The sequence below is a fragment of the Salmo salar genome, chromosome 19 (assembly GCF_965601325.2).
Source record: "Salmo salar chromosome 19, fSalSal1, whole genome shotgun sequence".
Classification (NCBI taxonomy): domain Eukaryota; kingdom Metazoa; phylum Chordata; class Actinopteri; order Salmoniformes; family Salmonidae; genus Salmo; species Salmo salar.
Window position 1 is genome coordinate 64,541,706 of NC_138309.1, and position 27,465 is coordinate 64,569,170.

At 42.8% G+C, this 27,465-nt stretch overlaps 1 protein-coding gene across 2 annotated transcripts in view; it reads left to right on the plus strand.

Moving 5' to 3' along the window:
• Window positions 1-27,465, plus strand: part of LOC106579138 (zinc finger protein 385C) — a 153,190-nt gene that overhangs the window by 114,186 nt on the left and 11,539 nt on the right. For both annotated transcript variants that reach the window (XM_045702571.2, XM_045702572.2), the window contains 3 exons: window positions 17,698-17,840; window positions 22,408-22,515; window positions 25,022-25,208. In XM_045702571.2, the coding sequence (XP_045558527.2) occupies window positions 17,698-17,840; window positions 22,408-22,515; window positions 25,022-25,208 (438 nt within the window). The remainder of the gene's footprint in view (window positions 1-17,697; window positions 17,841-22,407; window positions 22,516-25,021; window positions 25,209-27,465) is intronic.

Consider the following 27,465-nt stretch of genomic DNA (forward strand, 5'->3'; position numbering starts at 1 on the left):
TGGCATCATGACCTTTACCCAGTACCAGGATATTTTAACCAAAAATGGTTAATTGGCCACAAAATCTACTTTTTACAATGGCCATCTCAGCCCCTGGACTTGAAACCCATTGAAAACCTGTGGTTTAAATTATTGAGGGCAGTCCATAAGCGCAGACAAAGGATATCAAGGATCTGTAAAGATTCTGTATGGAGGAATGGTGTAAGATCCCTCCCAATGTGTTCTCCAACTCATACATTATTTTTTTTTAAATGCTCAGTGTTGTTATACTCGCAAGGTGAGATATTGAAAGGTATTGAAAACCGTGGTGTCAATCATTTTGACCCCCACCTTTTTGAGAAAAAAAATATATGACTTGTTAAACAAAATCTCTTTCTCTGAGCAGTTGTATTAGTATCAAATAATATAATTTCCACATTTTATTGTGGGTTCAATTGCCTGGACCACATGTACTGTGACTGTATATCACTTTAGATAAAAGTGTCTGCTAAATGATATAATGACAAAATTATAAAGAATGAAGATGGCACAGTGAACATGTTTCATTATATGTTAGCTGTGAAAATCAAGGACACTGTTTTCAGTGAAGAAAGATCGGTCAGTCAGTCAGTTTAAATCTGCCGTGGTGCTCATTAGCGAAAAGAGCATTTGTTCTGTCCAGACAGTTCTTTCTCTGTCCCAGTGTCATGGTTGATGGATTCTGGAGGGCTCCACCACTGATATAATTCCCTGCTCGCTGAGCGCTCTGAGTTAGTGAGTTAGCTGAACTCGACCTGTCTAGAAAATCCTTTAAGCTGTGATGAAATGTTATGCGTTAAGCAACAGTATCTACTTGGAAGGTTTTTATCATGCGGTTTTGCCATCATCTTCAGAAGGCTTAGGTTGCCTTCCAAGATGGCTAGATTTTAGCTTTATAAATTGGTACTGTAGTACTTTTAGATGTTAGCCAAATGCTGGATACCTGAATAAAATGTAATGACTTCACTCTACTCTGAATCTATATCTCACTAGTTAAAACCTGGTAATGGATAAAACCTATCTAATTATGACAAATCCAATACAAAGGACCAGGGCCTGCATTCACAAAGAGTAGTGCTGAGTAGTACTGAGCATAGTAGTGCTGATATAGGAACAGTTTTGTCTTTTAAGTCATAATGAATCATATTATATGGACAGGTGGAACCTTATCCTAGATCACCACTTCTACTATGTGATGCTTTTTGAATACGGCCCCTGGTCTCTCAATGCCCCAAATAGCACATTGTCCACATCACATCTCTATGACACAAAACACTTTGTCAGCAGTAAGGAGTCACATAAGTGCTGCTGACTTGACCGATAATCTTGCGCGCCACAGTATCCAGTGAATTGTCACGACAACCAAGCGGGAATATGCAGGTTTCAGGAGAACCGACCTCACAAAAACGTGGCCGGCAAGCCTTAAATCTTTCAATTCTAGGAATGGATATAGTAAAGGGAGAGGGTTTTTCACACATCCTGATCCAAATATGTATGTCCGCTCACTGGTTGCTATTCCCAGTTTGAAGTGGTAGAGGTTGTTCACAACAGTATTTGGAGTATACTGCTGAATATGCAAGCTGTCGTCATTAGTGTCATATTCATACAAAAATGACCAAACCTTAGTAACGGCCCTCTGGTAATGACTTGATTATGACCAGAAAAATCTATGTCTCAAACTAATAGCTGATATAGCAGTGTCATATTTTTCTCGTCTCCAACGCTATTAAGACGACACTTCAAGCATCTGTGCTTGCCACTCTCCCAGTCTTGCTGAGACTCAGAGGAACACTAATATTCTGAATGCTTTTAATTGGGAAGTCGATCGGTCGGAGAAAGACACCAACGGACATGAAATATGTTTGCTGGCACATCTGCTGAGCACCATTCAATGGAGTGATTGGCCCGGCCTTATCTCAATGGGTGCAGCTGGTGCCAGTTTATTTTTAGGGGGTATTCAGAGGTCCTCACATTCCTTCAGCTCAGCTATGCTGAGTTCATCCTTAAGGAAATGGAAACAGAATATGTGGAAAGGCACCGTAGCTTCCTCTCTGCATTCATTAATGAAATACTGTAGGTCGGTACTAGTGAACCCCAATATCATGGTGTTTGTAACATTCTTATCCAAATAACAACATTTCCCTAGTCACTATACAAATTCAATTTGAACTGAAACAAGTTAGCACTCAGCTTCCTGATTGTACCTTTATAATACCTGGGTGTAGGACCCACAAGTGTTCCCTTGATAACTGTTGGGTGACCTGAATGGGTGACCACCAGTTATTTGCTTTGTTCCTCCGGAGAGGGTGCCTGGTATAGGCCCAGTTGCTGTAACACAGGCTCGTTCCCCAGTAAATAGCGTAGCCTCTGAGTAATACAGACATGCCTCAAATGCTATGCTCAACGTAGCAGACATGGACTTTTGCCACTGGGCTTGCCACCTGTTGATAGTTAGAGCAAACATCTGTATAATGAAGGGGTGCACCATGTATTTGCACCTGCTGTAGAGAATGTGTAGTCAACTGTTTATATAGTTATTGATGGATTATTTGTAACTTTTTGTAGAACAGCAACATTTCAGATGGCAAATTGGAAGGACACTACTGGCATTCTAGCCAAAGGCAACTGGACAAGTGGCCAGTGTTACCTCGTGTTGATTTTTAGTGTAACATTTCTAGTGTTGATTCAGGTGTTAACACTCATTGGTGTAAACAAAACAAAAAACAGTGCTGATGTTAAGAACCAGTGTTAAACCAAAACCACACCCATCATTATCATATTTCCCAGCATGCTCTATATTGCAGGTCGATTTTTGGAATTGTTTGTTTCAAAATCAATGTTTTTGCATGTACATTAATTGATGCATTTATCTTATGCTACTCAAATATAAATAACATACAGTGCCTTCAGAAAGTATTCCTACCCCTTGGCTTAGTCCACATTTTGTTGTCTTAAGCCTGAATTCAAAATGGATGAAAAAAATATATTCTCACCCATCTACATGCAATACCCCATAATGACAAAGTGAAAACATGTTTTTAATATTTGTAGAAAATGTTTTTGAAAATGAAATACAGAAATATGTAATTTACATAAGTATTCACATCCCTGAGTCAATACTTTGTAGAAGCAACTTTGGCAGCGATTACAGCTGTGAGTCTTTCTGGGTACATCTCTAAAGAGCTTTCCACACCTGGATTGTGCAACGTTTGCCCATTATTCTTTTCAGAATTTGTCAAGTTCTGTTTCAATTGGTTGTTGTTCATAGCTAGACAATCATTTTCAGGTCTTGGCATAGATTTTCAAGCAGATTTAAGTCAAACTGTAAATCGGACACTCAGGAACATTCACTGTCTTCTTAGTAAGCAACTCCATTGTAGATTTGGCCTTGTGTTTTAGGTTATTGTCCTGCTGAAAGGTGAATTCGTATCCCAGTGTCTGGTGCAAAGGATTTTGCTCAGTCCTTAACGATTACAAGCATACACATAACATGATGCAGCCACCGCTATGCTTGAAAATATGGAGAGTGCTACTCACTAATATGTTGTATTGGACTTGCCCCAAACATAACACTTTGTATTCAGGACAAAAAGTTAATTGCTTTTCCACATTTTTTTACAGTATTACCTTAGTGCCTTGTTGCAAACAGGATTCATGCTTTGTAATATTTGTATTCTGTACAGGCTTCCTTCTTTTCACTCTGTCAATTAGGTTAGTATTGTGGAGTAACTACAATGTTGTTGATCCATCCTCAGTTTTCTCATATCACAGCCATTAAACTATGTAACTGTTTTAACCCTAACCCTAACCAGTAACTAGAATATGCATATAATTATTGGCTTTGGATAGAAAACACCCTAAAGTTTCTAAAACTGTTTGAATGGTGTCTGTGAGTATAACAGAACTCATTTGGCAGGCCAAAACCTGAGAAGATTCCTTACAGGAAGTGGCCTGTCTGACAATTTCTTGCCCTCCTTGATCATCTCTAACAAATACAGGGGATCTCTGGCATGACGTGACACTTCCTACGGCTCCCATGGGCTCTCAGAAGGCGGGAAAAAGCTGAACGATGTAATTCCATCCCCAGGCTGAAACACATTAGCACGTTTGGCAAGTGCTCTATCAGAGGGCCATTAGACTGAGGCTCGTGCATGAGGGGATAGCATGCTTTTACTTTCACTCTCTTTGTAATAAAAAACGATTTCCCGGTCGGAATATTATCACTTTTTTACGAGAAAAATGGCATAAAAATTGATTTTAAACAGCGGTTGACATGCTTCGAAGTACGGTAATGGAATATTTAGAATTTTTTTTGTCACGAAATGCGCCATGCTCATCACCCTTATTTACCCTTTCGGATAGTGTCTTGAACGCACGAACAAAACGCCGCTATTTGGATATAACAATGGATTATTTGGGACCAAACCAACATTTGTTATTGAAGTAGAAGTCCTGAGAGTGCATTCTGACGAAGAACAGCAAAGGTAATAACATTTTTCTTATAGTAAATCTGACTTTGGTGAGTGCTAAACTTGCTGGGTGTCTAAATAGCTAGCCCTGTGATGCCGGGCTATCTACTGAGAATATTGCAAAATGTGCTTTCACCGAAAAGCTATTTTAAAATCGGACATATCGAGTGCATAGAGGAGTTCTGTATCTATAATTCTTAAAATAATTGTTTTTTTTTTGTGAACGTTTATCGTGAGTAATTTAGTAAATTCACCGGCAGTGTTCGGTGGGAATGCTAGTCACATGCTAATGTAAAAAGCTTTTTTTTTATATAAATATGAACTTGATTGAACAAAACATGCATGTATTGTATAACATAATGTCCTAGGGTTGTCATCTGATGAAGATCATCAAAGGTTAGTGCTGCATTTAGCTGTGGTTTGGGTTTATGTGACATTATATGCTAGCTTGAAAAATGGGTGTCTGATTATTTCTGGCTGGGTACTCTGCTGACATAATCTAATGTTTTGCTTTCGTTGTAAAGCCTTTTTTAAATCGGACAGTGTGGTTAGATTAACGAGAGTCTTGTCTTTAAAATAGTCATATGTTTGAAAAATTGAAGTTTTTGCATTTTTGAGGTATTTGAATATCGCGCCACGGGATTACACTGGCTGTTGAGTAGGTGGGACGCAAGCGTCCCACCTAGCCCATAGAGGTTAAAATCACCATTGGCTTCATGGTAAAATCCCTGAGTGGCTTCCTTCCTCTCTGGCAACTGAGTTAGGAAGGACTCCTGTATCAAATCAAAATCAAATACAACAGGTGTAGACCTTACAGTGAAATGCTTACTTACAAGCTCTGACCAACAATGCATTTTATAAATAAATATGAATAATAAATAAAATTAACAAATAATTAAAGAGCAGCAGTAAAATAACAATAGCGAAGCTATATACAGGGGGTACCAGTACAGAGTCAATGTGCAGGGGCACCGGTTAGTCGAGGTAATTGAGGTAGTATGTACATGTAGGTAGAGTTATTAAAGTGACTATGCATAGATAATAACAAGGAGTAGGAGCAGCGTAAAAGAGTGTGGGGGGGGGGCAATGCAAATAGTCTCGGTAGCCATTTGATTAGATGTTCAGGAGTCTTGTGGCTTGAGGGTAGAAGCTGTTTAGGAGCCTCTCGGACCTAGACTTGGCGCTCCGGTACCGCTTGCCATGCGGTAGCAGAGAGAACAGTCTATGACTAGGGTGGCTGGAGTCTTTGACAATTTTTATGGCCTTCCTAATGGCACCGCCTGGTATAAAGGTCCTGGATGGCAGGAAGCTTAACCCCAGTGATGTACTGGGCCGTACGCACTACCCTCTGCAGTGCCTTGCGGTCAGAGGCCGAGCAGTTGCCATACCAGGCAGTTATGCAACCAGTCAGGATGCTCTCGATGGTGCAGCTGTAGAACCTTTTGAGGATCTGAGGACCCATGCCAAATCTTTTAAGTATCCTGAGGGGGAATAGGTTTTGTCGTGCCCTCTTCACGACTGTCTTGGTGTGCTTGGACCATGTTAGTTTGTTGGTGATGTGGACACCAAGGAACTTGAAGCTCACAACCTGCTCCACTACAGCCCCGTCGATGAGAATGGAGGTGTGCTCGGTCCTCCTTTTCCTGTAGTCCACAATCATCTCCTTTGTTTTGATCACATTGAGGGAGAGGTTGTTGTCCTGGCACCACACGGCCAGGCTGTCTCGTCATTGTCGGTGATCAGGCCTACAACTGTTGTGTCATCGGCAAACTTAATGATAGTGTTGGAGTCGTGTCTGGCCGTGCAGGTTGAACAGGGAGTACAGGACGGGACTGAACATGCACCCCTGAGGGGCCCCCGTGTTGAGGATCAGCGTGGCAGATGTGTTGCTACCTACCCTTTTCACCTGGGGGCGGCTCATCAGGAAGTACAGGATCTAGTTGCAGAGGGAGGTGTTTAGTCCCAGGGTCATTAGCTTAGTGATGAGCTTTGAGGGCCCTATGGTGTTGAACGCTGAGCTGTAGTCAATGAATAGCATTCTCACATAGGTGTTCCTTTTGTCCAGGTGGGAAAGGGCAGTGTGGAGTGCAATAGAGATTGCATCATCTTGGATCTGTTAGGACAGTATGCAAATTGGTGTGGGTCTATACGGGCACAAGACGAGACCCATATTCAGACACAGGAGGCAGATGGTTGAGCTCCGATATTTATTATAACACAAGGGGTAGGCAAAAGGCAGGTCGGGTACAGGCGAGAGTTCAGAAACCAGGTCCGAGTCCAAACAGTACAGGGCGTTAGGCAGTCTCGAGGTCAGGACAGGAAGAATGGTCAGGCACGCAGGTTCGGTGTCAGGACAGGCGAGGGTCAAAACCAGGAGGACTAGAAAAAACAGAGATTGGGAAAAATAGGAGCTAGGAGATAAACGCTGGTTGACTTGGCAAACAAGACGAACTGGCACAGAAAGACAGAAAACAAAGGGATACATACACAGGGGATGATGAGCGACACCTGGATGGGGTGGACACAAGCACAAGGACAGGTGAAACAGATCATGGCATGACAGGGTCTAGGGTTTCTGGGATAATGGTGTTGATGTGAGCCATTATCTTTGTAGTGCCTGGGTGTATTGATATACCATCCAAAGTGTAATTAATAACTTCACCATGCTCAAACGGATATTCAGTGTCTGCTTTAAAAAATACAATAATTACCCATCAGCCAATAGGTGCCCTTAGTTGCGAGTCATTGGAAAACCTCCATGGGCTTTGTGGTTGAATCTGTGTTAGAAATGTACTGCTCGACTGCAACTTATGTGACTTGTTAAGTACATTTTTACTCCTGAACTTAATTTGGTTCGCCATAACAAAGGGGAATACTTATTGACTCAAGGTATTTCAGCTTTTCTTTTTTAATTCATTTGTAAAAAATTTGAAAAACATTATTCCACTTTAACATTAAGGGGTATTGTGTGGAGGCCAGTGACCAAATAATCTCAATTTAATATATTTTTTATTCTGGCTATAGCACAACAAAATGTGGAAAAAGTCAAGGGGTGTGAATACTTTCTGAATGTACTGTACATTATTCTTAACTAATCAAATGTGTTAGTTGGACTTATTGCACTCGTTACCAAAGTGGTTGTTTCAGTTTAGATGGTTTAGGTAGTATCACATCTTAATCTTCCCAATCCCGCAGTCATTATGAATGCTGGTTGAGGTTGGAATGTTTTGGGCTGTATGCCAATACGAATTACACATCACTTTGCAAGCCAGCATGATGTGACTTGCCCTCAACATTAGGCCTTATGAAATATATGTGTTGTATTGTGTTAAATGACTACATTTTTATGATAACATATTCACTTAAGATATCACTTGGTGTAGGTCGCAGGACCGAAAATGGATAAATGCAATAACCCTGCCTCTGTAACTATCAAATACAGTCTTGGGTGGAAACTCTACAATTCACTCCAAAGGCAAGGCACTCTGGGAAATATGCAAATAAGTCTTTAAACTAAGCAGTGTGTTAATTTAACACTGAAAAGTGTGGACCTGTATAGACACTGGACTGTATTTACCCGACTGTAATAGACTAGTTGGTTGTAATCTAGTTATTTGAGGACTTATTAACCAGAAGAATAGTTTACAACCCGAAAATGATGTCCACTACATCAAAAAGAATGGTATTTATTTGGCACTTGGAAATTTGGAATTTGAATTTACATCTACAGTATATAACCAAAGTAAACAGGCTTTCAGAATGCCCTGCTGGTTCAATGACTCAAGGACACCAGCAGTGGATTTAACCTTGAACAATTCATTGTATGTTTTAAAATGCCAGTGTGAAAGTGGGCTCAGAGTGCAATAAGCGAAAATAGGGCAGATTAAGATGGGAGGCCTGAACTTGGCTGGATGTTACCCTGCAGGAAGACTTTCTCACTAAGCCGTCGGGTTGCTGTGTGTGTGTTTATGTTTGCGTGTGCACGCATGGACAGTGGCAGAGTGGGGAAAAAAAAAAGAAGAGTTTGCCTGGGCAAAAAAAGTATCTCTCTATCTCTCTATCTCTCTATCTCTCTCTCTCTCTCTCTCTCTCTCTCTCTCTCTCTCTCTCTCTCTCTCTCTCTCTCTCTCTCTCTCTCTCTCTCTCTCTCTCTCTCTCTCTCTCTCTCTCTCTCTCTCTCTCTCTCTCTCTCTCTCTCTCTCTCTCTCTTTTCTCTCTCTCTCTCTCTCTCTCTCTCTCTCTCTCTCTCTCTCTCTCTCTCTCTCTCTCTCTCTCTCTCTCTCTCTCTCTCTCTCTCTCTCTCTCTCTCTCTCTCTCTCTCTCTCTCTCTCTCTCTCTCTCTCTCTCTCTCTCTCTCTCTCTCTCTCTCTCTCTCTCTCTCTCTCTCTCTCTCTCTCTCTCTCTCTCTCTCTCTCTCTCTCTCTCTCTCTCTCTCTCTCTCTCTCTCTCTCTCTCTCTCTCTGGAAAAAACAAGTTTTAAAATGCTCATTATGTGAGAAACGGTATGTTTTGCACGATTAGAAGTAGCCATAAGTGTCGTGACGTAGTTACAATGGTGTGTTAAATCTTTAGTGTACGTAATCGTCTCTCTAAAGTCATCCAATTTACTTGTGTTGTTTTTTTCAGCCATGATGCTGCATCATTTGTGCAAACGGAGAGATAACTGTGTCGAGATAACAAGTTTTCTACCCTTGATGGTTTTAGAGTCAAATATGTTTTTATGAGAATACTTAAGCACATTCACAACATTCAGACAAACAATGGCCCAATCAGAAACCACGTGTGTGTGTGTAGGCCCTGGGTCTGCCCAGGTGGTGAGGAGCAGCTGTCTCCTGCCTCTTCAGCTCCAAAACAAAGCCAAAGAGAGAACCCTGAACGTCAACAGGGACCAAAATAAAATAAGCTTAAAAAATATTTGATTTCTCTGTGATTCTATAAAAGAGAGCAAAATGAGAACAAGTGGATAGACATAGGCCCCCGTGCACACTCAGGTAGTAGTTAAATTGAGGGCAGGCTTAACTGAATGAGACTAAATGTATATATGAACATTTATTCAAATAGATGTGGGGGATGGCCCTGTCTCTGGGGGATGAACCCCAGAGCCAGACGCAGGGATGGCAGACCTTGGATGGGCATCTGGCATCAGTACCCCACTGGCTGGGTGTAAGATACTGTATTCTGATGCTGGGACACTTAGCTGGTGGCGGTGGGGAGGTAGAGGGGTGACGGCGTAAACTTTTGCTGCAAGTGCGAGACAAGGGGTAAGCAATCATTTAAATACATGATTTACCCCCATTGGTGAGAAAGAGAGCCAGGTGATTATTGAACAGCTATGCCCATAGGTATATTAGGAAGCCTGGTGGAATCACATTATTCTGCTGTGGCTCAATTGTCCAACGGCAACAAGTGACTGACATTCCGCATGTGGTTAATTGATAGTGAAGGAAGAGTGACCTGACATTTTCCTGTTGATGATTAGTATTTGTAAAAATAACAAATACTAAAGTTCCCGCTGTGCCCGTGTTAGGAGAATATTCCATCAACGTTCCGCCAAGCATTCACAGTACATGGTTGCCATGTTCTCGGAATATAAGATACTAATGTTCTAGACACGTTTCATGAGAGGGGTATTTTAATAGGATCTCCATTAGCTGTTGCAAAAGCACCAACTACGCTTCCTGGGGTCCACACAAATCATGAAACATGACATATTACAGAACATTAATTGACAAGAAGAGCTCGATGACAGAACTACATACATTTATTGGGACAGCGGTTAGGGCGTTTGTCATTGGTGCCTGTGGCCTGGGTCCGAGACCTGCTAGGGTAGTCATCCTACTATCACATTCTTAGCTAAATATATTCATGTCATTATTTGGCAACAGTTACAACACAACTATCTGATCTAATTAAAATGTGTTTCTTATTAAAGGTTGGGAATCTGTAGGATTTCCCCTTGAGCACAAAGTAGTACTACATTTCCACTACCTCATAAATTGTCAGTATTTATTCATTCAATATAGCTGAGCATCTCAAAGAGACCCTTATCGTCTTTTTTAAAATCAACAACACATTTACCATGTAGAACAAACGTGTCATGGAGAAACTCATTTTAATTAGATCAGATAGGTGTGTTGTAACTGTTGCCAAATAATGGCATTAACATACACTGCCGTTCAAAAGTTTGGGGTCATTTCGAAATGTCCTTGTTTTTGAAAGAAAAGCATATTTTTGGTCCATTAAAATGACATCCAATTGATCAGAAAACAGCGTAGACATTGCTAATGTTGTAAATGACTATTGGAAACGGAAGATTTTTCATGGAATATCTACATAGGCGTACAGAGGCCCATTATCAGCAACCATCACTCCTGTGTTCCAATGGCACGTTGTGTTAGCTAATCCAAGTTTATCATTTTAAAAGGCTAATTGATCGTTAGGAAACCCTTTTGCAATTATGTTAGCACAGCTGAAAACTGCCCTTCTAGGCAGAGTTGCAAAGAAAAAGCCATATCTCAGACTGGACAATAAAAAGAACAGATTAAGATGGGCAAAAGAACACAGACACTGGACAGAGGAACTCTGCCTAGAAGGCCAGCATCCCATCTACACTGTATTTCTGATCAATTTGATGTTATTTTAATGGACAAAAAATTTGATTTTCTTTCAAAAACAAGGACATTTATAAGTGACCCCAAACTTTTGAACGGTAGTGTATATTGCTAAGAATGTGAGAGTAGGGTGACTCCCCTAGCGGGTCTCGAACCCAGGCATGTGCTTATTGGGCCAGTATATAGTAGTTAAACCCTGTCTAGAAGAAACCCTAACCCCTCCTCCCTAGGCACTTATGTAGATGAAGCAACTTGAAGGATGTAAGCAATAATGGTGATTGCACTTGACTTCATGCATCCACCAGTACCCGAATACCCGATACCCGATCTGAGACCCGAGCGGGTCGGAAACAGAATTCTAAATAATGTCACGGGTCTGGGTCGGATATCTGGTATGATTGTCACAGGTCTCGTGTTTGTGTAATTTTAACTGGCTTGCTCCTGCAGTAGAGAGAGAGAGAGATTTTATCATTTATGCTGCTGCTTTTGCTTTTCATGAGAGTGGAGCATGGCGAGTGTAGCTTGTTGTTGTTGTTGGCCAATCATAAGTCATTAAAGCGGCAATAGACTACAGTCATAGAGCCTCCGTGTGGCAAAAGTTAGGAGATATCTAATCAATAAAAGATGCAATTAAAATGACGGAATTAAATGTTAAAGGAGAAGGATAGGCTATAACAACCTAGGCTGCTACTTAATATTCTGAATGGAGTTGTTGTTATTTGTAAATGTAGAATGAGAAAGTGCATGCACTGCAACCTCAATTACCCTAACAGTTAGCTGGCTTAACTAGCTTCTCCGGGTTTGATGCAGTCAAGACAGGTACTATGTAATCATATTTTATGATAAATAACCTAGCTTAGTCTACTATAGCGCCAGTAGGCTTGGTTGGTTGCTGTCTCTCTCTCCATCCCTCCTCCCTGCTCCCCGTGTCACTCACTCACAGTACGGCCCCTCCCCCGCTTGCTAGAGCGGCACCTCTCTCTCCCTCTTGCGCTTTATCAGCTCCGGTTAATAAAGTAACTTATTAACAAATGTCTAATATTTCAAATATATACGTTGAAAACACTATGTTTAAATCACTGGGTGTGAGAGTATCCCAAACCTTGCCAACAGACAAAGCACTATGATTGGATCAGGGGTTCACCAATCAGAGACTTGATTGGCTTGGCAACAATAACAAGACATGATTTGTAATTACATATTTTTTGGGGGGATGAAACGTGTCGAGAATCTAAATATTTTAAGTTATGAGAACATGGTAACCACGGTCTGAGTAAGTTCTATTTGACATTAAGGGAATGGTCTCTTGGAAACTTTCCTTGCACATCACGGGAACATTACTATGAAAACTTTAGTTAATGACCTAATGAGACTGTTAAGGGAACTTTCGACAATATGGAGGATCCTAAGGGATGGCGTCAGCTCTGAAACACTCTTCTGAGGTGCTGTCAGTCCGATCCTCTGCATTGAAAGGCTTGTTACCCTTTTCCTCATCAAAAGAATGATAAACACTGGGACGGTGAGTCACCAAAAGACTAATCCTCAAAATAATAGCGATTAAGCCTCCAGTTTGCAGTGTGCCATCATTTCTCTGCCTCATAAGCTTTTATCCCCACTCTATGAAAAGGATCATTGCATCTACACTCCTATCATCCATGAATATGGTATCTTTCTCTCGGGAAGTCGAAGCCGGGTTGAAAGAGGAAAACTGTTTAACCATCAATTCAATGGATCGTGAAGGGCAACTCTTGTGTAGTGTAAAAAATGCATATATATATATATACATACTTTCAGACATACATACAACAAGTTTAAGGGTAAGATTAAAAAGAATGATTCAATGCACAGTCGACCAGTTGAAAACAAGGACTGCAAAAGACTGAGTGTGTGGTTAAAAGTGTCAAATGAAGGCCAAAATGTGTTAACATTTTTTTTAAAAACCTATAACTATACTTGTAGCCAAAATATTTTTCTGAGACAAATATAAATTCACTCACAGTTGATGTTCATACCCGCTTCTATGGAGCAAAACATTACATTTCTCGCCTGCTACTTTTTATGACTTAATGCTTGAAAGATTATTGAGATCAATTGCAGATTTGTGTGAGAGAGAGGGGAGGGGAGAGGAGAGGGGGGGAGACAGCGAGGGAGAGAGAGAGAGCGGGGGAGAGAAATGGAAACAGAGAATGAGAGAGGGTGAAGGGAGAGAGTAAGAGAGAGAGAGTTAGAAAGAGAGGGAGATAGAAAGAAAGAGAGAGTCAAGGTCCCCAAAAGTCACAACTTAGCACAGCACCCAGTTGGAGGTGAAAATGTTCCCCTAGTTTCTGCTTTATCACACACGCACGCACGCACGCACGCACGCACGCACGCACAAACACACATTCTATTTAATGGATCCTGATTGCTATTAATGTGTGCTGATGGTAATATCTCCAGGGGTAGTGTTCACCTCCATCAAGATCAAAAGTAATATAATTGGCTATTTAAGCCCCATTTGCTCTCTCTCTCTCGCTCCCTCTCTCTCTCCCTCTCTCTCCCTCCCTCTCCCTCTCTCTCCCTCTCTCTCCCTCTCTCGCTCTGCCTGCTGACCAATCTCTTACAGCTGTACCACAATAGAAATGTGTGTGCCAAGCTGCAGTACTCCAAACTTGATTTGGATTAAGTGCTGTCCTTAATCCTTAAAATATTCTGGTTATTTTTGGACAACTTTGCACATTGAGAGTTCTGCTTAGTGGACAGGACAGAAATGTGTAGGTTGAAGTACTCAGTACGGCAGTAGGGATGGGCACGGGTATTCGATTTTTCGAATATCCGAACAGACATTAGTATTCAATTACTTGGGAGAGTATTCTTTTTTGAGAGATAGGCTTTAAAAGGCTTTGACTAAAATGCAATCAAATTATCTGTGACATTGCTACATAGCCAACGAGGATAGACCATTACATTCAAAATTATAATAAAACTAGTGATGCACCGATATGACATTTTTGGCCGATACCGATAACCGATATTTAAAAGGTTAGTGGCCTTTTAAGCATTCTAGTACAGTTAAATAGTTAACACACACACATGGACGCAGCAGTCTAAGGCACTGCATCTCAGTGCAAGAGGCGTCACTACAGTCCCTGGTTCGATTCCAGGCTGTATCACAACCGGCCGTGATTGGGACTCCCATAGGGCGGCGCACAATTGGCCCAGCGTCGTCCGGGTTTGGCAGGGGTAGGCAGTCATTGTATATAAGAATTTGTTCTTAACTGACTTGCCTAGTTAAATAAAGGTTACACACACCACACTGACCAAAAAGTTATTTTGTTGGCCTTTATGTATGTCCCCATTACCAGTAAAACATAAACAAAACCTATTTCTTTCACTTACTTGCTGTGCTGTATCATTGTTCATTTGTTTAGTCATTTCATTCTCAACCAGGATTTCTATGGAACGCCGTTTGGGTCTTTGCCAAATAAGCTTGTTGATCAATCAGAACCTGAATATGACTGCACGTCACATAATAATTTAACGCGTTCATACATTTTTTATGTAGTTATTACACATTGATTACACTGTCACTCGTATTTCATATGTCACAATGATTCATCGATACGTATGCTATGATGCTGGTAAAGTTGTCTCTGACCTGCTGGTCATAAAAAAAGCTAGCTAGCTCATGGATGCAAACAATTTTCTTCCCCAAAACATAGCAAAATGACAATCTGTTTCAGTAGCTATATAGCTAGGTGTCATCTAAAATAACCCTACTTCATAAGACAGTTGTTATTTGATTAATGGTGGTTGGACCCATCTATGTGAAGCTAGCCACAATAAGGATTAGCCACTATAGTGGACTTTGTGGTTAGCCTTCAAAATAAAAGTATGTAATTGACAGTGATACAAATAAATACAAATAGTAGAATTATGCCATAATTGAATAGATGATGCTAAACGAGGTTGGAATGTTGTTATATAAAATCAACAAAAGACAAGAATTTGTTAATTTGACAGAAATCTGTTGAAATCACACTGCATGTGTTAGACTTTAGAATTGCATTGGGGGCATGCTTATTTCACTGTACAGCCTTACCTATGGATTGTGGATCAATGACATGGGGTATCAGTCTACTCAGTGACACCCAGAGAACATTAGCGTCGTAGCTCTTATTGCGGGACTCTGAAACAACTGAATTGAGCCACGTTTATTGTCAACATATGTGTATTGAACACTATTCCAGAGGAAAAACATTGCGTGGATGTTTGAGTCTGATAACTCTGAGGAGGACGCTGGGAAAAAATTGCCTGTGTATTGAGTAGACTGTTACCCCATTTCATTGATCCCCAATCCTTAGGTAATGCTGTACAGTCCGATATGACTGTCAATACACACAATCGGCTGACTGGGGAGGTGATTTCACACAGTCACAGTCCCACGATAAGAGCTAATATTTGCGTAAACTCTTCACAGTTGTGTTCTGTGGGTGTCACCAAGTAGACTGATAACCCATTTCATTGCTTCACATTCCAAACTTGTTTAACATTATCTAGTCTAAATATGGCATGATTCCACCAATACTAACCTTCTGCATCACTTTCAAAGAGGTCTTTTTATTTTGAAGGCAAACCGCAAATTCCACTATTGTGCCTAATCCTTATTGTGGCTAGCTTCACAACACATAACCTGGTCTGGTTGAGCCTCACCAGCTGGCTGCTTATAATGTTATCTTTGGGCAACAGTGTTAAGTAGCTGGCTAGTTTTTTATTTTCATGAACTGAAGTTCAATTTCAATAGGCAAACAACAAGTGGCTACCTAGCTAATACTTACTCACAAGGATTCCTAAATCATTTCTAAGAATAATGAAAATGACTGCAGTTTCTACTGGTCATTGTTTTCAGGCTGATTGTATTGGTGCTAGTTAGGTACCAGGCTAAAGCTAGCTAACTACCCCAGAAGTTGCGGTCAAACAAATAATGCTTTATTACCAACGCGGTATTGTAAACACGTCGTTCGTGGCCGGTGTTTGCTTGTTTGCAAACTTTTTTGTACAGCTTTGACAGTGCTACTGATAGTAGTGGTGGCGCTTGGCTTGCAGGTGCAAATTCAGAACACACAACATTCTATAATAGAACTGTGTTATTTGACGTGTCAAATTCAAAACGTATTTAACGCATCAAATAGTGTTATTGTCAAATAGTGTTATTTGACGTGTATCTTTTTTGACACGCAAAGACCCAAACGGCGTTCCATAGTATGTCATGAAGCTAATAGCAGTGACGATATTACTGTGTAACTCCGGTAGTGCAACATCTGAAAAATAGCGCACTTGGTAGTGTGTACCGGTGCTCGACCAGTCGTGAAAGCCAACATCACCCCCGACAGAGAACGGTTGATTGTTATGGGCAATGAATTCCATTATCTTGGCGTTAATGGATTTCGCCTTTGAGTTGTCTCGCTGATATGTTCTTACTCTTTCAAATGATGCTTGACTTGTTGACTGCTCAATCCACAAAGCAGACATTGTGGGCTAGGTTAGGAATGCTGCGTTGCACGTGTAGCGCAACATTTTACGTAGCGTCATTAAGTCATGTACCTACGTTATATAGGTATGCACGTCAGCTTTGACATCGGTTTTGCACATCGGCGTTAAACTAGACATCGGGCCGATACCGATGTTGGCATTTTTAGCTAATATCGTCCGATTCCGATATGGTCACCGATATATTGTGCATCCCTAAATAAAACGACTGTTTTATGACAGTTTTTATGAGTGCGCCCCATAAAAAAGACACGCCCTGGTAGCCTACACCCAATACCTCAACTTGTTGTTATTGTCGGTCAATCGAAGCGGCGCTACAGTCAGAGGCTCCATGTGTAGCAAGTGAAGTTAAGTGAGATTTGAAATTACGGAATTAAGTTGGCTAAATGAGAAGGAGTAGGCTACAATGATAAACCAACAGGTAGGCTGTTGTTTCATATGAATGGAGTTGTTGTAGACAAGGACGGGAAGCGCAAAATAGCCTCAATTAGCCTAACTACTTTAGCTAGCTGGCTACTGTAGCGTCTTTACAACAATTTGATGCGGTCAAGACAAGCACTACCAGATGGTTTGATATATAACCTATTGCAGCAACAAGTTTGTTTGTCTAACTAGCTTGAGCGGTGTCTCTCTCTCTCTCTCACACACACACACACACACACACACACACACACACAGGCCCCTGAAATACACTTGTATTTCGACTATCTGGATACATTTCATGATATTATTCGAATAGCAAAATAATTTCGAATTCTCATCCCTATACAGCAGTCAGAATTTATTTCAAGGAGAGGTGTGGCTTTGTATTAATTTCCATAGAAAATGTCCACAAGATGTCAATCTTTGAGTGCACAAGGATGATAGGAAGTCAGAGTCTACCAAGTAGCTTGGGAGGTGTGTTGATCACCTCCAGTTGACACCGCCAATACAGCAAAGAGTTATCAGTGACAATTGAATTCTAGCCTTAGCTCTTTGTCTTACGCCAGATAGTATGTCAGGTAGAATTGACAACACCTGTTGGAAGACAATGGATTTTCAGCATCTGTATGTCCTCCACCCACCCTCTTCAGGTACACTGTCCCAGGCCAACCCCCTCCTGGCCTCCCTATCCCTTCCAGGACGGCCCCTCCAGGCCCAGCTGGACATCAAGCACTTCCTGCCGCTCCACGTCAATGCCTCCTCCCCCCTCAACCTCTTCCCCAACTTCAACATGGTGAGCTGCTCTCACACACACACGCATGCATGTAGACAGGCATGCACACACTAGGGTTGGGCGGTATCCAGATTTTCATACCGTTTCTGTACCATACCGGGGTATACGGTATTACCGAAGGGGTGCTATTTTTTATTTACATTTTTTTGGGCCACACAAAACTATTTAGGCAACAGGGATCTTGATCCAGGAGAGGGTTTGCATGTATCTGTTCTAATCAAGAAGCTTGATCTTGACATCTATGGGGGTGCCACAGGGTTCAATTCTTGGGCCAACTCTTTTCTCTGTATACATCAATGATGTCGCTCTTGCTGCTGGTGAGTCTCTGATCCACCTCTACGCAGACGACACCATTCTGTATACTTCTGGCCCTTCTTTGGACACTGTGTTAACAACCCTCCAGACGAGCTTCAATGCCATACAACTCTCCTTCCGTGGCCTCCAACTGCTCCTAAATACAAGTAAAACCAAATGCATGCTCTTCAACCGATCGCTGCCTGCACCTGCCCACCTGTCCTGCATCACTACTCTGGACGGTTCTGACTTAGAATATGTGGACAACTACAAATACCTAGGTGTCTGGTTAGACTGTAAACTCTCCTTCCAGACTCACATCAAACATCTCCAATCCAAAGTTAAATCAAGAATTGGCTTCCTATTTCGCAACAAATCATCCTTCACTCATGCTGCCAAATATACCCTCGTAAAACTGACCATCCTACCGATCCTCGACTTCGGCGATGTAATTTACAAAATAGCCTCCAATACCCTACTCAACAAACTGGATGCAGTCTATCACAGTGCCATCCGTTTTGTCACCAAAGCCCCATATACTACCCACCACTGCGACCTGTACGCTCTCGTTGGCTGGCCTTCGCTTCATAATCGTCGCCAAACCCACTGGCTCCAGGTCATCTACAAGACCCTGCTAGGTAAAGTCCCCCCTTATCTCCGCTCACTGGTCACCATAGCAGCACCCACCTGTAGCACGCGCTCCAGCAGGTATATCTCTCTGGTCACCCCTAAAGCCAACTCCTCCTTTGGTCGTCTCTCCTTCCAGTTCTCTGCTGCCAATGACTGGAACGAACTACAAAAATCTCTGAAACTGGAAACACTTATCTCCCTCACTAGCTTTAAGCACCAGCTGTCAGAGCAGTTCACAGATCACTGCACCTGTACATAGCCCATCCATAATTTAGCCCAAACAACTCCCTCTTCCCCTACTGTATTTATTTATTTTATTTATTTTATTTTGCTCCTTTGCACCCCATTCTCTATTTCTACTTTGCACTTTCTTCTACTACAAATCTACCATTCCATTGTTTTACTTGCTATATTGCATTTACTTTGCCACCATGGACTTTCTTGCCTCTACCTCCCTTATCTCACCTCATTTGCTCACATCGTACATAGACTTATTTTTCTACTGTATTATTGACTGTATATTTGTTTTACTCCATGTGTAACTCTGTGTTGTTGTATGTTGTCGAACTGCTTTGCTTTATCTTGGCCAGGTCGCAATTGTAAATGAGAACTTGTTCTCAACTTGCCTACCTGGTTAAATAAAGGTGAAATAAAATAAATACATAAAAAAATCTAGCCACTTAGCTAGCAAGTTAGCAAACCAAATGCATAGCTGGAACACAAGGCTGGATAATTTATTTGACACATCTTTGATTTCTTATAGTTCTACTATATTTGTAGTTATAAGCAGTGGCGTAGCATACACCCCTGCAGCCCCCGCGAGGTGGGGGTGCCCCCAACCCACATTTTTTAAATATATTTTTGGGGAGGTATTGAAAATCATATCGTTTGTATTTCAAAATACCCTGGTATACGGTATAAACGGGATATCGCCAAAGCACGCACACAGGCATTCCTGAGCATGCTCATGTACACACACACACACACACACACACACACACACACACACACACACACACACACACACACACACACACACACACACACACACACACACAATGTTTGGAAGCATGTCTATTTCTTGTCTTATTACCTGTTCCTCTATGTACTTGATGACATGTATACACATACTGTACACCTATGAACTCCAAAACATACCTTGTCACATCTTTTGGATAAGGTGTGTTGTTCAAGTGCAGGCGGAAGTGACATCACACCACTCAAATATGGAGAAGCTGCACATGGAGAGATCCATGATTGACTGTTCGTTTTTCTATTTGATGGCCACATACAGGGATGCTCAACTACAGTCCTGGAGGGCAGCAGTGTCGGCTGGCTGTCTTCTTATGTCCTTGCTTCACAATATCAGACCAAATTATTTTGTTCGGAAATCTCTCGCCAATCAAGAAATCAGCAGGGCCCTCAAGGACTGGCGTTGTGCAATCCTCCCTGACCTTAGTTGTAGGGGTGGTTGTTGGGGTGGCTGTAGGGGTGGTCATGGACAACAACCCTCCTGAGGAGCTATGCCCCCCTGCAGGCTTTTCCTCCAGCCCTGCTGAAACATACCTGATTCTACTAATCAGGTGCTCCTCAAGACCTTGATTAGGGTCGTGTTCATTAGGCCACAAACGGAATCAAACAGACTGAACCAGGGAATACCTGGACTCATTTTCCCTTTCCGTTGCAAAGCATTCTAAAAGTTTTCCGTTGCGTGCCTTGATGAACATGAGCCAGGTATTTTAGAGCAAAGGCCTACATGTCACGCCCTGACCATAGAGAGCCCTTGGTTCTCTATGGTGTAGTAGGTCGGGGCGTGACTAGGGGGTGTTCTAGTTCATTATTTCTATGTTGGTGTTTTGTATGGTAATCGTTGCCTCTAATTGGGGATCATATTTAGGTCGCCTTTTTCCCCACCTGTGTTTTGTGGGATATTGTTTGGTTTTGTGCTTGTTGCACCACGTAGTCACGTTTTGTTGCTTATTAGTTTTGTTGAAGAAGTTTCACGTTAAATAAATATGTGGACCTCAACACACGCTGCACCTTGGTCCGTCTCTTACAACAACCGTGACAGAATATCCCACCACAAAAGGACCAAGCAGCGTGTGCACGAGGTAAAGGAGTTTTGGACATGGGAGGAAGTCATGGTAGGACATGAGACCCTTCCTTGGCGGGAGTCGCAAAGGAGCATGGAAGGACAGCGACGACGCCAGGTACCGCGGCCACAGAAACCCCAAGATTTTTTTGGGGGGGGGAGCTAGCGGCTGAGCAGAGGGAAGAGCCAGAGACCGTCAGGGAGGCGATAGAGAAGTGGTCGGTCGACCCAAGGAGAGAGCCATAGCCCGCCTGGGAGTCGATGGCACAATGTGAGGAGGGATATCGGAGAATGATGTTGGCGAGGAGTAGGCTGCAGCGCAGGCGTGCTGAAGAGTGTCATCAGTCCTGTGCCATCTGTGCTGGCTCCACGCACCAGGCCACCAGTGCGCCTCCCCAGTCCGGTACGTCCTGTGCCAGCTCCCCGCACTCGTCCTGAAGTGCGTGCCACCAGTCCGGTGCCACCTGTACCGGCTCCACGCACCAGGCCTCCAGTGCGCCTCCCCAGTCCAGTACGTCCTGTGCCAGCTCCCCGCACTAGGCATCCATTGCGCCTCTCCAGCCCAGAGCGTCCTGTGCCGGCTCCACGCACTCGACCTGAGGAGCGTGTCATCAGTCCGGTGCAACCTGCGCCGATGCCCAGTCCAGGCACGGTGTCCAGTCCCGCTCCAGGGCAGGACACTTCCTCTGCGCCGATGCCCAGTCCAGGCACAGTGTCCAGTCCCGCTCCAGGGCAGGAGCCTTCCTCTGAGCCAATGCCCAGTCCAGGCACGGCGTCCAGTCCCGCTCCATGGCCGGAGCCTTCCATGGCGCCGGTGCCCAGTCCAGCCACGGCGTCCAGTCCGGCTCCATGGCAGGAGCCTTCCTCTGCGCCGGTGCCCAGTCCAGGCACGGCGTCCAGTCCCGCTCCAAAGCCAGAGCCTTCCTCTGCGCCGATGCCCAGTCCAGGCACGGTGTTCAGCCCGGCGCCATGGCCGGATCCGGGGTCTGGGCGGGGGCTACGACCTGCACCGGAGCCGCTACTGACACTAGTCACACACCCCCCCCCCCCCCCCAAGTTGGTTTCAGGTTTTGCGGCCGGAGTCCGCACCTTTGGGGGGGGTACTGTCACGCCCTGACCATAGAGAGCCCTTGGTTCTCTATGGTGTAGTAGGTTGGGGCGTGACTAGGGGGTGTTCTAGTTCATTATTTCTATGTTGGTGTTTTGTATGGTTCCCAATTAGAGGCAGCTGGTAATCATTCCCTCTAATTGGGGATCATATTTAGGTAGCCTTTTTCCCACCTGTGTTTTGTGGGATATTGTTTAGTTTTGTGCTTGTTACACCACGTAGTCACGTTTTGTTGCTTGTTAGTTGTTTTGTTGAAGAAGTTTCATGTTGAATAAATATGTGGACCTCAACGCACGCTGCTCTTTGGTCTGTCTCTTACAACAACCGTGACACTACAGGAGAGTAGCTCCCCAGGAGGGTTGGTTGACCGCCCATGTAATAGTTAGACACCACTAAATCTGAGTAATGTTTGTGTTTAGTCTGGCTTGTTTTGTGTGCGACAGATGGACCCGGTTCAGAAGGCAGTTATCAACCACACGTTCGGTGTGGCACCGCCCAAGAGGAAACAGATCATCTCCTGCAACATCTGTCACCTCCGCTTCAACTCCACCGTAAGTCTCTCAACTCCGTTGCAACAATACTACAGGCTGAAGCTATCCTCCTCTCTTGTCAGATCGTTCATCACTCTGACGGTGTATGTGTACGTGTGTGCGCATGCGTGCTCCTGTTCCTCTATATCTGTGAAAGTTGTGTGTGTTGTTGTTGTCGCTGAGCCTTTCTCCACCTATCAGCCAGAAAAAGCATTAAACCCAGACACCCTCTCTCTGCTGGCATCCAAATCCCCACATAGAAGAACCATCACAGTCCACACACACACAAACTGACACTCACACTGAGACACATGAACACAGAGGGAATGCTCAATACATCTGTAGACTGCTCCATTCACGAGAACTAATTACATTTTTGGGGCTCAAGCTATGCTTGTCAATTAATTGAAGAACTGCTTGATGGGGCTGTGATGTACTGTATATATATGCAGTGCATTTGGAAAGTATTCAGACCCCTTGACTTTTTCCACATTTTGTTACGTTACAGCCTTATTCTAAAATTGATTAAATATTTTTTCCCCTCATCAATCTACACACAATACCCCATAATGACAAAGGGAAAACAGGTTTTTAGAATTTTTTGCAAATTCATAAAAATGTGAAAAACGGGAATTCCTTAATAAGTATTCAGACCCTTTGCTATGAGACTCGAAATTGAGCTCAGGTGCATCTTGTTTCCATTGATCATGCTTGAGATTTTTCTACAACTTGATTGGAGTCCAGGTGTGATAAATTCAATTGATTGTACATTATTTGTAAAGGCACACACCTGTCTATATAAGGTCCCACAGTTGACAGTGCATGTCAGAGCAAAAACCAACCCACGAGGTCGAAGGAATTGTCTGTAGAGCTCCGAGACAGGATTGTGTCGAGACACAGATCTGGGGAAGTTTACCAAAACATTTCTGCAGCACTGAAGGTCCCCAAGAACACAGTGGCCTCCATCATTGAATGGAAGAAGTTTGGAACCACCAAGACTTTTCCTAGAGCTGGCCGCCTGGCCAAACTCAGCAATCAGGGGCGAAGGGCCTTAGTCAGGGAGGTGACCTAGAACCCAATGGTCACTCTGACAGAGCTCCAGAGTTCATATGTAGAGATGGGAGAACCTTCCAGAAGGACAACCATCTCTGCAGTACTCCACCAATCAGGCTTTTATGATAGAGTGACAAGATGGAAGCCACTCCTCAATAAAAGGCATATGACAGCCTGCTTGGAGTTTGCCAAAGGCATCTAAAGACTCTTAGACCATAATAAACAAGATTCTCTGGTCTGATGAAACCAAGATTGAACTCTTTGGCCTGAATACCAAGCATCACTTCTGGAGGAAACCAGGCACCATCCCTACGGTGAAGCATGGTGGTGGCAGCATCATGCTGTGGGGATATTTTTCACAGGCTGGGACTGGGAGACTGGTCAGGAACGAGGGAAAGATAAACAGAGCAAAGTACAGAGAGATCCTTAATGAAAACCTGCTCCAGAGCACTCAAGACCTCAGACTGGGGCGATGGTTCACCTTCCAACAGGACAACGACCCTAAGCACACAGCCAAGACAACGCAGGAGTGGCTTCAGGACAAGTCTCTGAATGTCCTTGAGTGGCCCAGCCAGAGCCCTGACTTGAACCTGATCGAACATCTCTGGAGAGCAGCGATGCTCCGCATCCAACCTGACAGAGCTTGAGAGGATCTATAGAGGAGAATCGGAGAAACTCCCCAAATACAGGTGTGCCAAGCTTGTAGCGTCATACCCAAAAAGACTCGAGGCTGTTATCGCTGCCAACGGTGCTTCAACAAAGTACTGAGTAAAGGGTTTAAATACTTATGTAAATGTGATATTTCAGTTTTTACATTTTCAATAATTAAAATAAACTGTTTTTGACTTATCATTATGGGGTATTGTGTGTAGATTGATGAGGGGGAAAAAACAATTTATCTATTTTAGAATAAGGCTGTAATGTATCAAAATGTGGAAAAAGTCAAGGGGTCTGTGTGAGGGGTGCGTACTGGCGGCAGAGAAGTCAGGCGCAGGAGAGCAAAAACTGTGTCGCGACGACGCAGTTTAATAATAAAAACCACCGGAAAACAGAACAATCAATAAATGGGTACAAAACCCGACGCACACCAGACATAACGTGCACAAGCACTTATAATAAACAATACCAAACACGGACATGGGGGGGAACAGAAGGTTAAATACACAACATGTAATGATGGGATTGAAACCAGGTGTGTGGGTAGACAAAACAAATGGAAAATGAAGACCGGTGACGTCGACCGCCGAACGTCGCCCGAACAAGGAGAGGGACCGACCTCGGAGGAAGTCGTGACAGTCTGAATACTTTCCGAATGCACTGTATGAACTGTGTAACTAGTTACCAAGTTGTTTTGCCAAAATCCTTCCCCTTTCCTAATTTCTTGTCATTTTTGGTTGCTGTTCTGATGCTGAGATCCAGAGATCTCTTCTCCTCTCATACTGTTTCTTTGTTTCTTTGTCTCCTCCATGACCAGAACCAGGCTGAGGCTCACTACAAGGGCCACAAACACGCACGCAAGCTGAAATCCATGGATGCCCAGAGGAACCGTCAGAGGGGCCAGGGCTCCATGGCAGGGAGGGAGAGAGACAGGGAGAGGGGGAAGACTGGAGTGGCAAAGTCCCTACCAGCACTGATGGACCCCAGCCTCACAGAAGGAACAGGTAAAATACCAGGTCTGGAAAAAAAGCTCCCCTCTCGCCTGCTCTCCTTCCTTCCTTTGAAGTAAGGCTTGAGATTTGATTGCGATCAGCAATTAGGATTCATGTCAGATCAGTGATCATAGCAAGGAATGTGCATGCAGAGGAGGTCGTTTTGACATGTAGGAGCGGAGCTGTTGTTGTAAGCTATCCTGGAATTCAGTGATTATGGTTCTGTTTCACGATTGTTTCAATTCACTGAATAAGTGTGGATTCCAGGCTTATTGTAACCCTGTTTTCTGTCCGCAAAACACAGCACAGAAACAGCACAGAAACTTGCCCATAATAACCATTTTAGGTAGACAAGACAGCTAGCTACTCTTAATCCAAGTTTGGAATGCTACTGCTAGGGATTGCGTTGCATGCAACGCATTTTCATGACAGTTGTGTTGAATCCGCTTTAAAGATCACAGATTTCTCACAGACATCGTAAAAAGCTAAGTTACGGTAGGAGATCATTCCTGCTATAAATATTTTTTTGCATTTTAGTGCTATTTTGTGGACAGAAAATGTGGCCCATATCGTTTACCAATCAGAACAGTATCTTTGTCTTCCTGTTATTTTGTCTCTTTGTCTTGTCATTTGTCAAGCCATTTTTCTCATCTGAAAATAGCCCCATCTCCTGTCGCTCCATCCTTCGCCGTATTTACTAGACTCATCTTCGTTTTCTATTGATTCTCTCCATACTTCGTTCACCATAATTCAGTTCCATTTAATGACATAATGATAGAGCCTTTATATCCAGGGTAACCATGGCAATTGATTAATGGAGAGAAAGGGAGAGATAAAGGGAGAGAGAAAAAAATGGAGAGAGAAAAAGGGACAGTGAGGGAGAAAGGGAGAAAGAGTGAGAGAAAGGTAAGAGATTATTGATTTATTACTAACAGTGTAGTATATTCCTGTCTTTGACCATCGTTGTTATATGTTTACTTTGACAATGTACAGTGCGTTCAGAAAGTATTCACAGCCCTTGACTTTTCCAAATGTTGTTGTGTTACAGCCTGAATTTAAAATGGATTCGATTGAGATTGTTTTTGTCACTGACACAATACCCCATAATATCAAAGTAGAATTATGTTTTTCTAAATTTAGACAAATTAATTCTAAATGAAAAGCTGAAATGTCTTGAGTCAATAAGTATTCAACCCCTTTATTATGGCGAGCCTAAATTAGCTCAGGAATAAAAATTGGTCATATAATAAGTTGCATGGACTCACTCTGTGTGCAATAATAGTGTTTAACATTATTTTGAATGACTACCGTAATTTCCGGACTATAAGCCGCAACTTTTTTCCCACGCTTTGAACCTCGCGGCTTAAACAATGACGCGGCTAATATATGGATTTTTCCCGTTTTCAAATTTTTTTTCTCCAAAAAAACACATTCTGTGACGTGCTCAGTTTTTTGGCGGCATGAAGCTTTCATTAGACCAATGAAATTGCCGAAACGGGTTAAGGTCAAACAACTTTTTTGTTTACTGTTTAGATTAAATCGAGCGCTCTCAAACTTCCCATCATTCTGATTACGGTAGTCATTTTGTCACGCTCATCATGGCAAAGACACGGAGAAATGCATATGATGCAGCTTTCAAGTTGAAGGCGATTGATCTGGCTGTTGGAAAAGGAAATAGAGCTGCTGCACGGGAGCTTGGTCTTAATGAGTCGATGATAAGACGTTGGAAACAGCAGCGTGAGGAATTGACTCAGTGCAAAAAGACAACTAAAGCTTACTGCTAATTTTTTTTTTTTTGTTACAAGCCGTGTTTCGTTAAAGCCTATTTATTTTTGTTACAAGCCCTGTTTCGTTAAAGCCTATTTATTTTTGTTACAAGCCGTGTTTCGTTAAAGCCTGTGTAAAGTTAATTTGTTTCAATGTACCGGTAGGCACCTGCGGCGGACATGTGCGGCTTATTTATGTTCAAAATAATATATTTTTTAAATTCAGTGGGTGCGGCTTATATTCAGGTGCGCTCAATAGTCCGGAAATTACGGTACCTCATCTCTGTACCCCACACAGTTGAGCAGTGAATTCCGAACACAGATTCAACCACAAAGGCCAGGGAGGTTTTCCAATGACTCGCAAAGAAGGGCACCCATTGGTAGATCTTTTTTTTTTTTAAAGCAGACATTGAATATCCCTTTGAGCATGGTGAAGTTATTAATTACACTTTGGATGGTGTATCAATACAAACTGAGGATGGGTCAACAATATTGTAGTTACT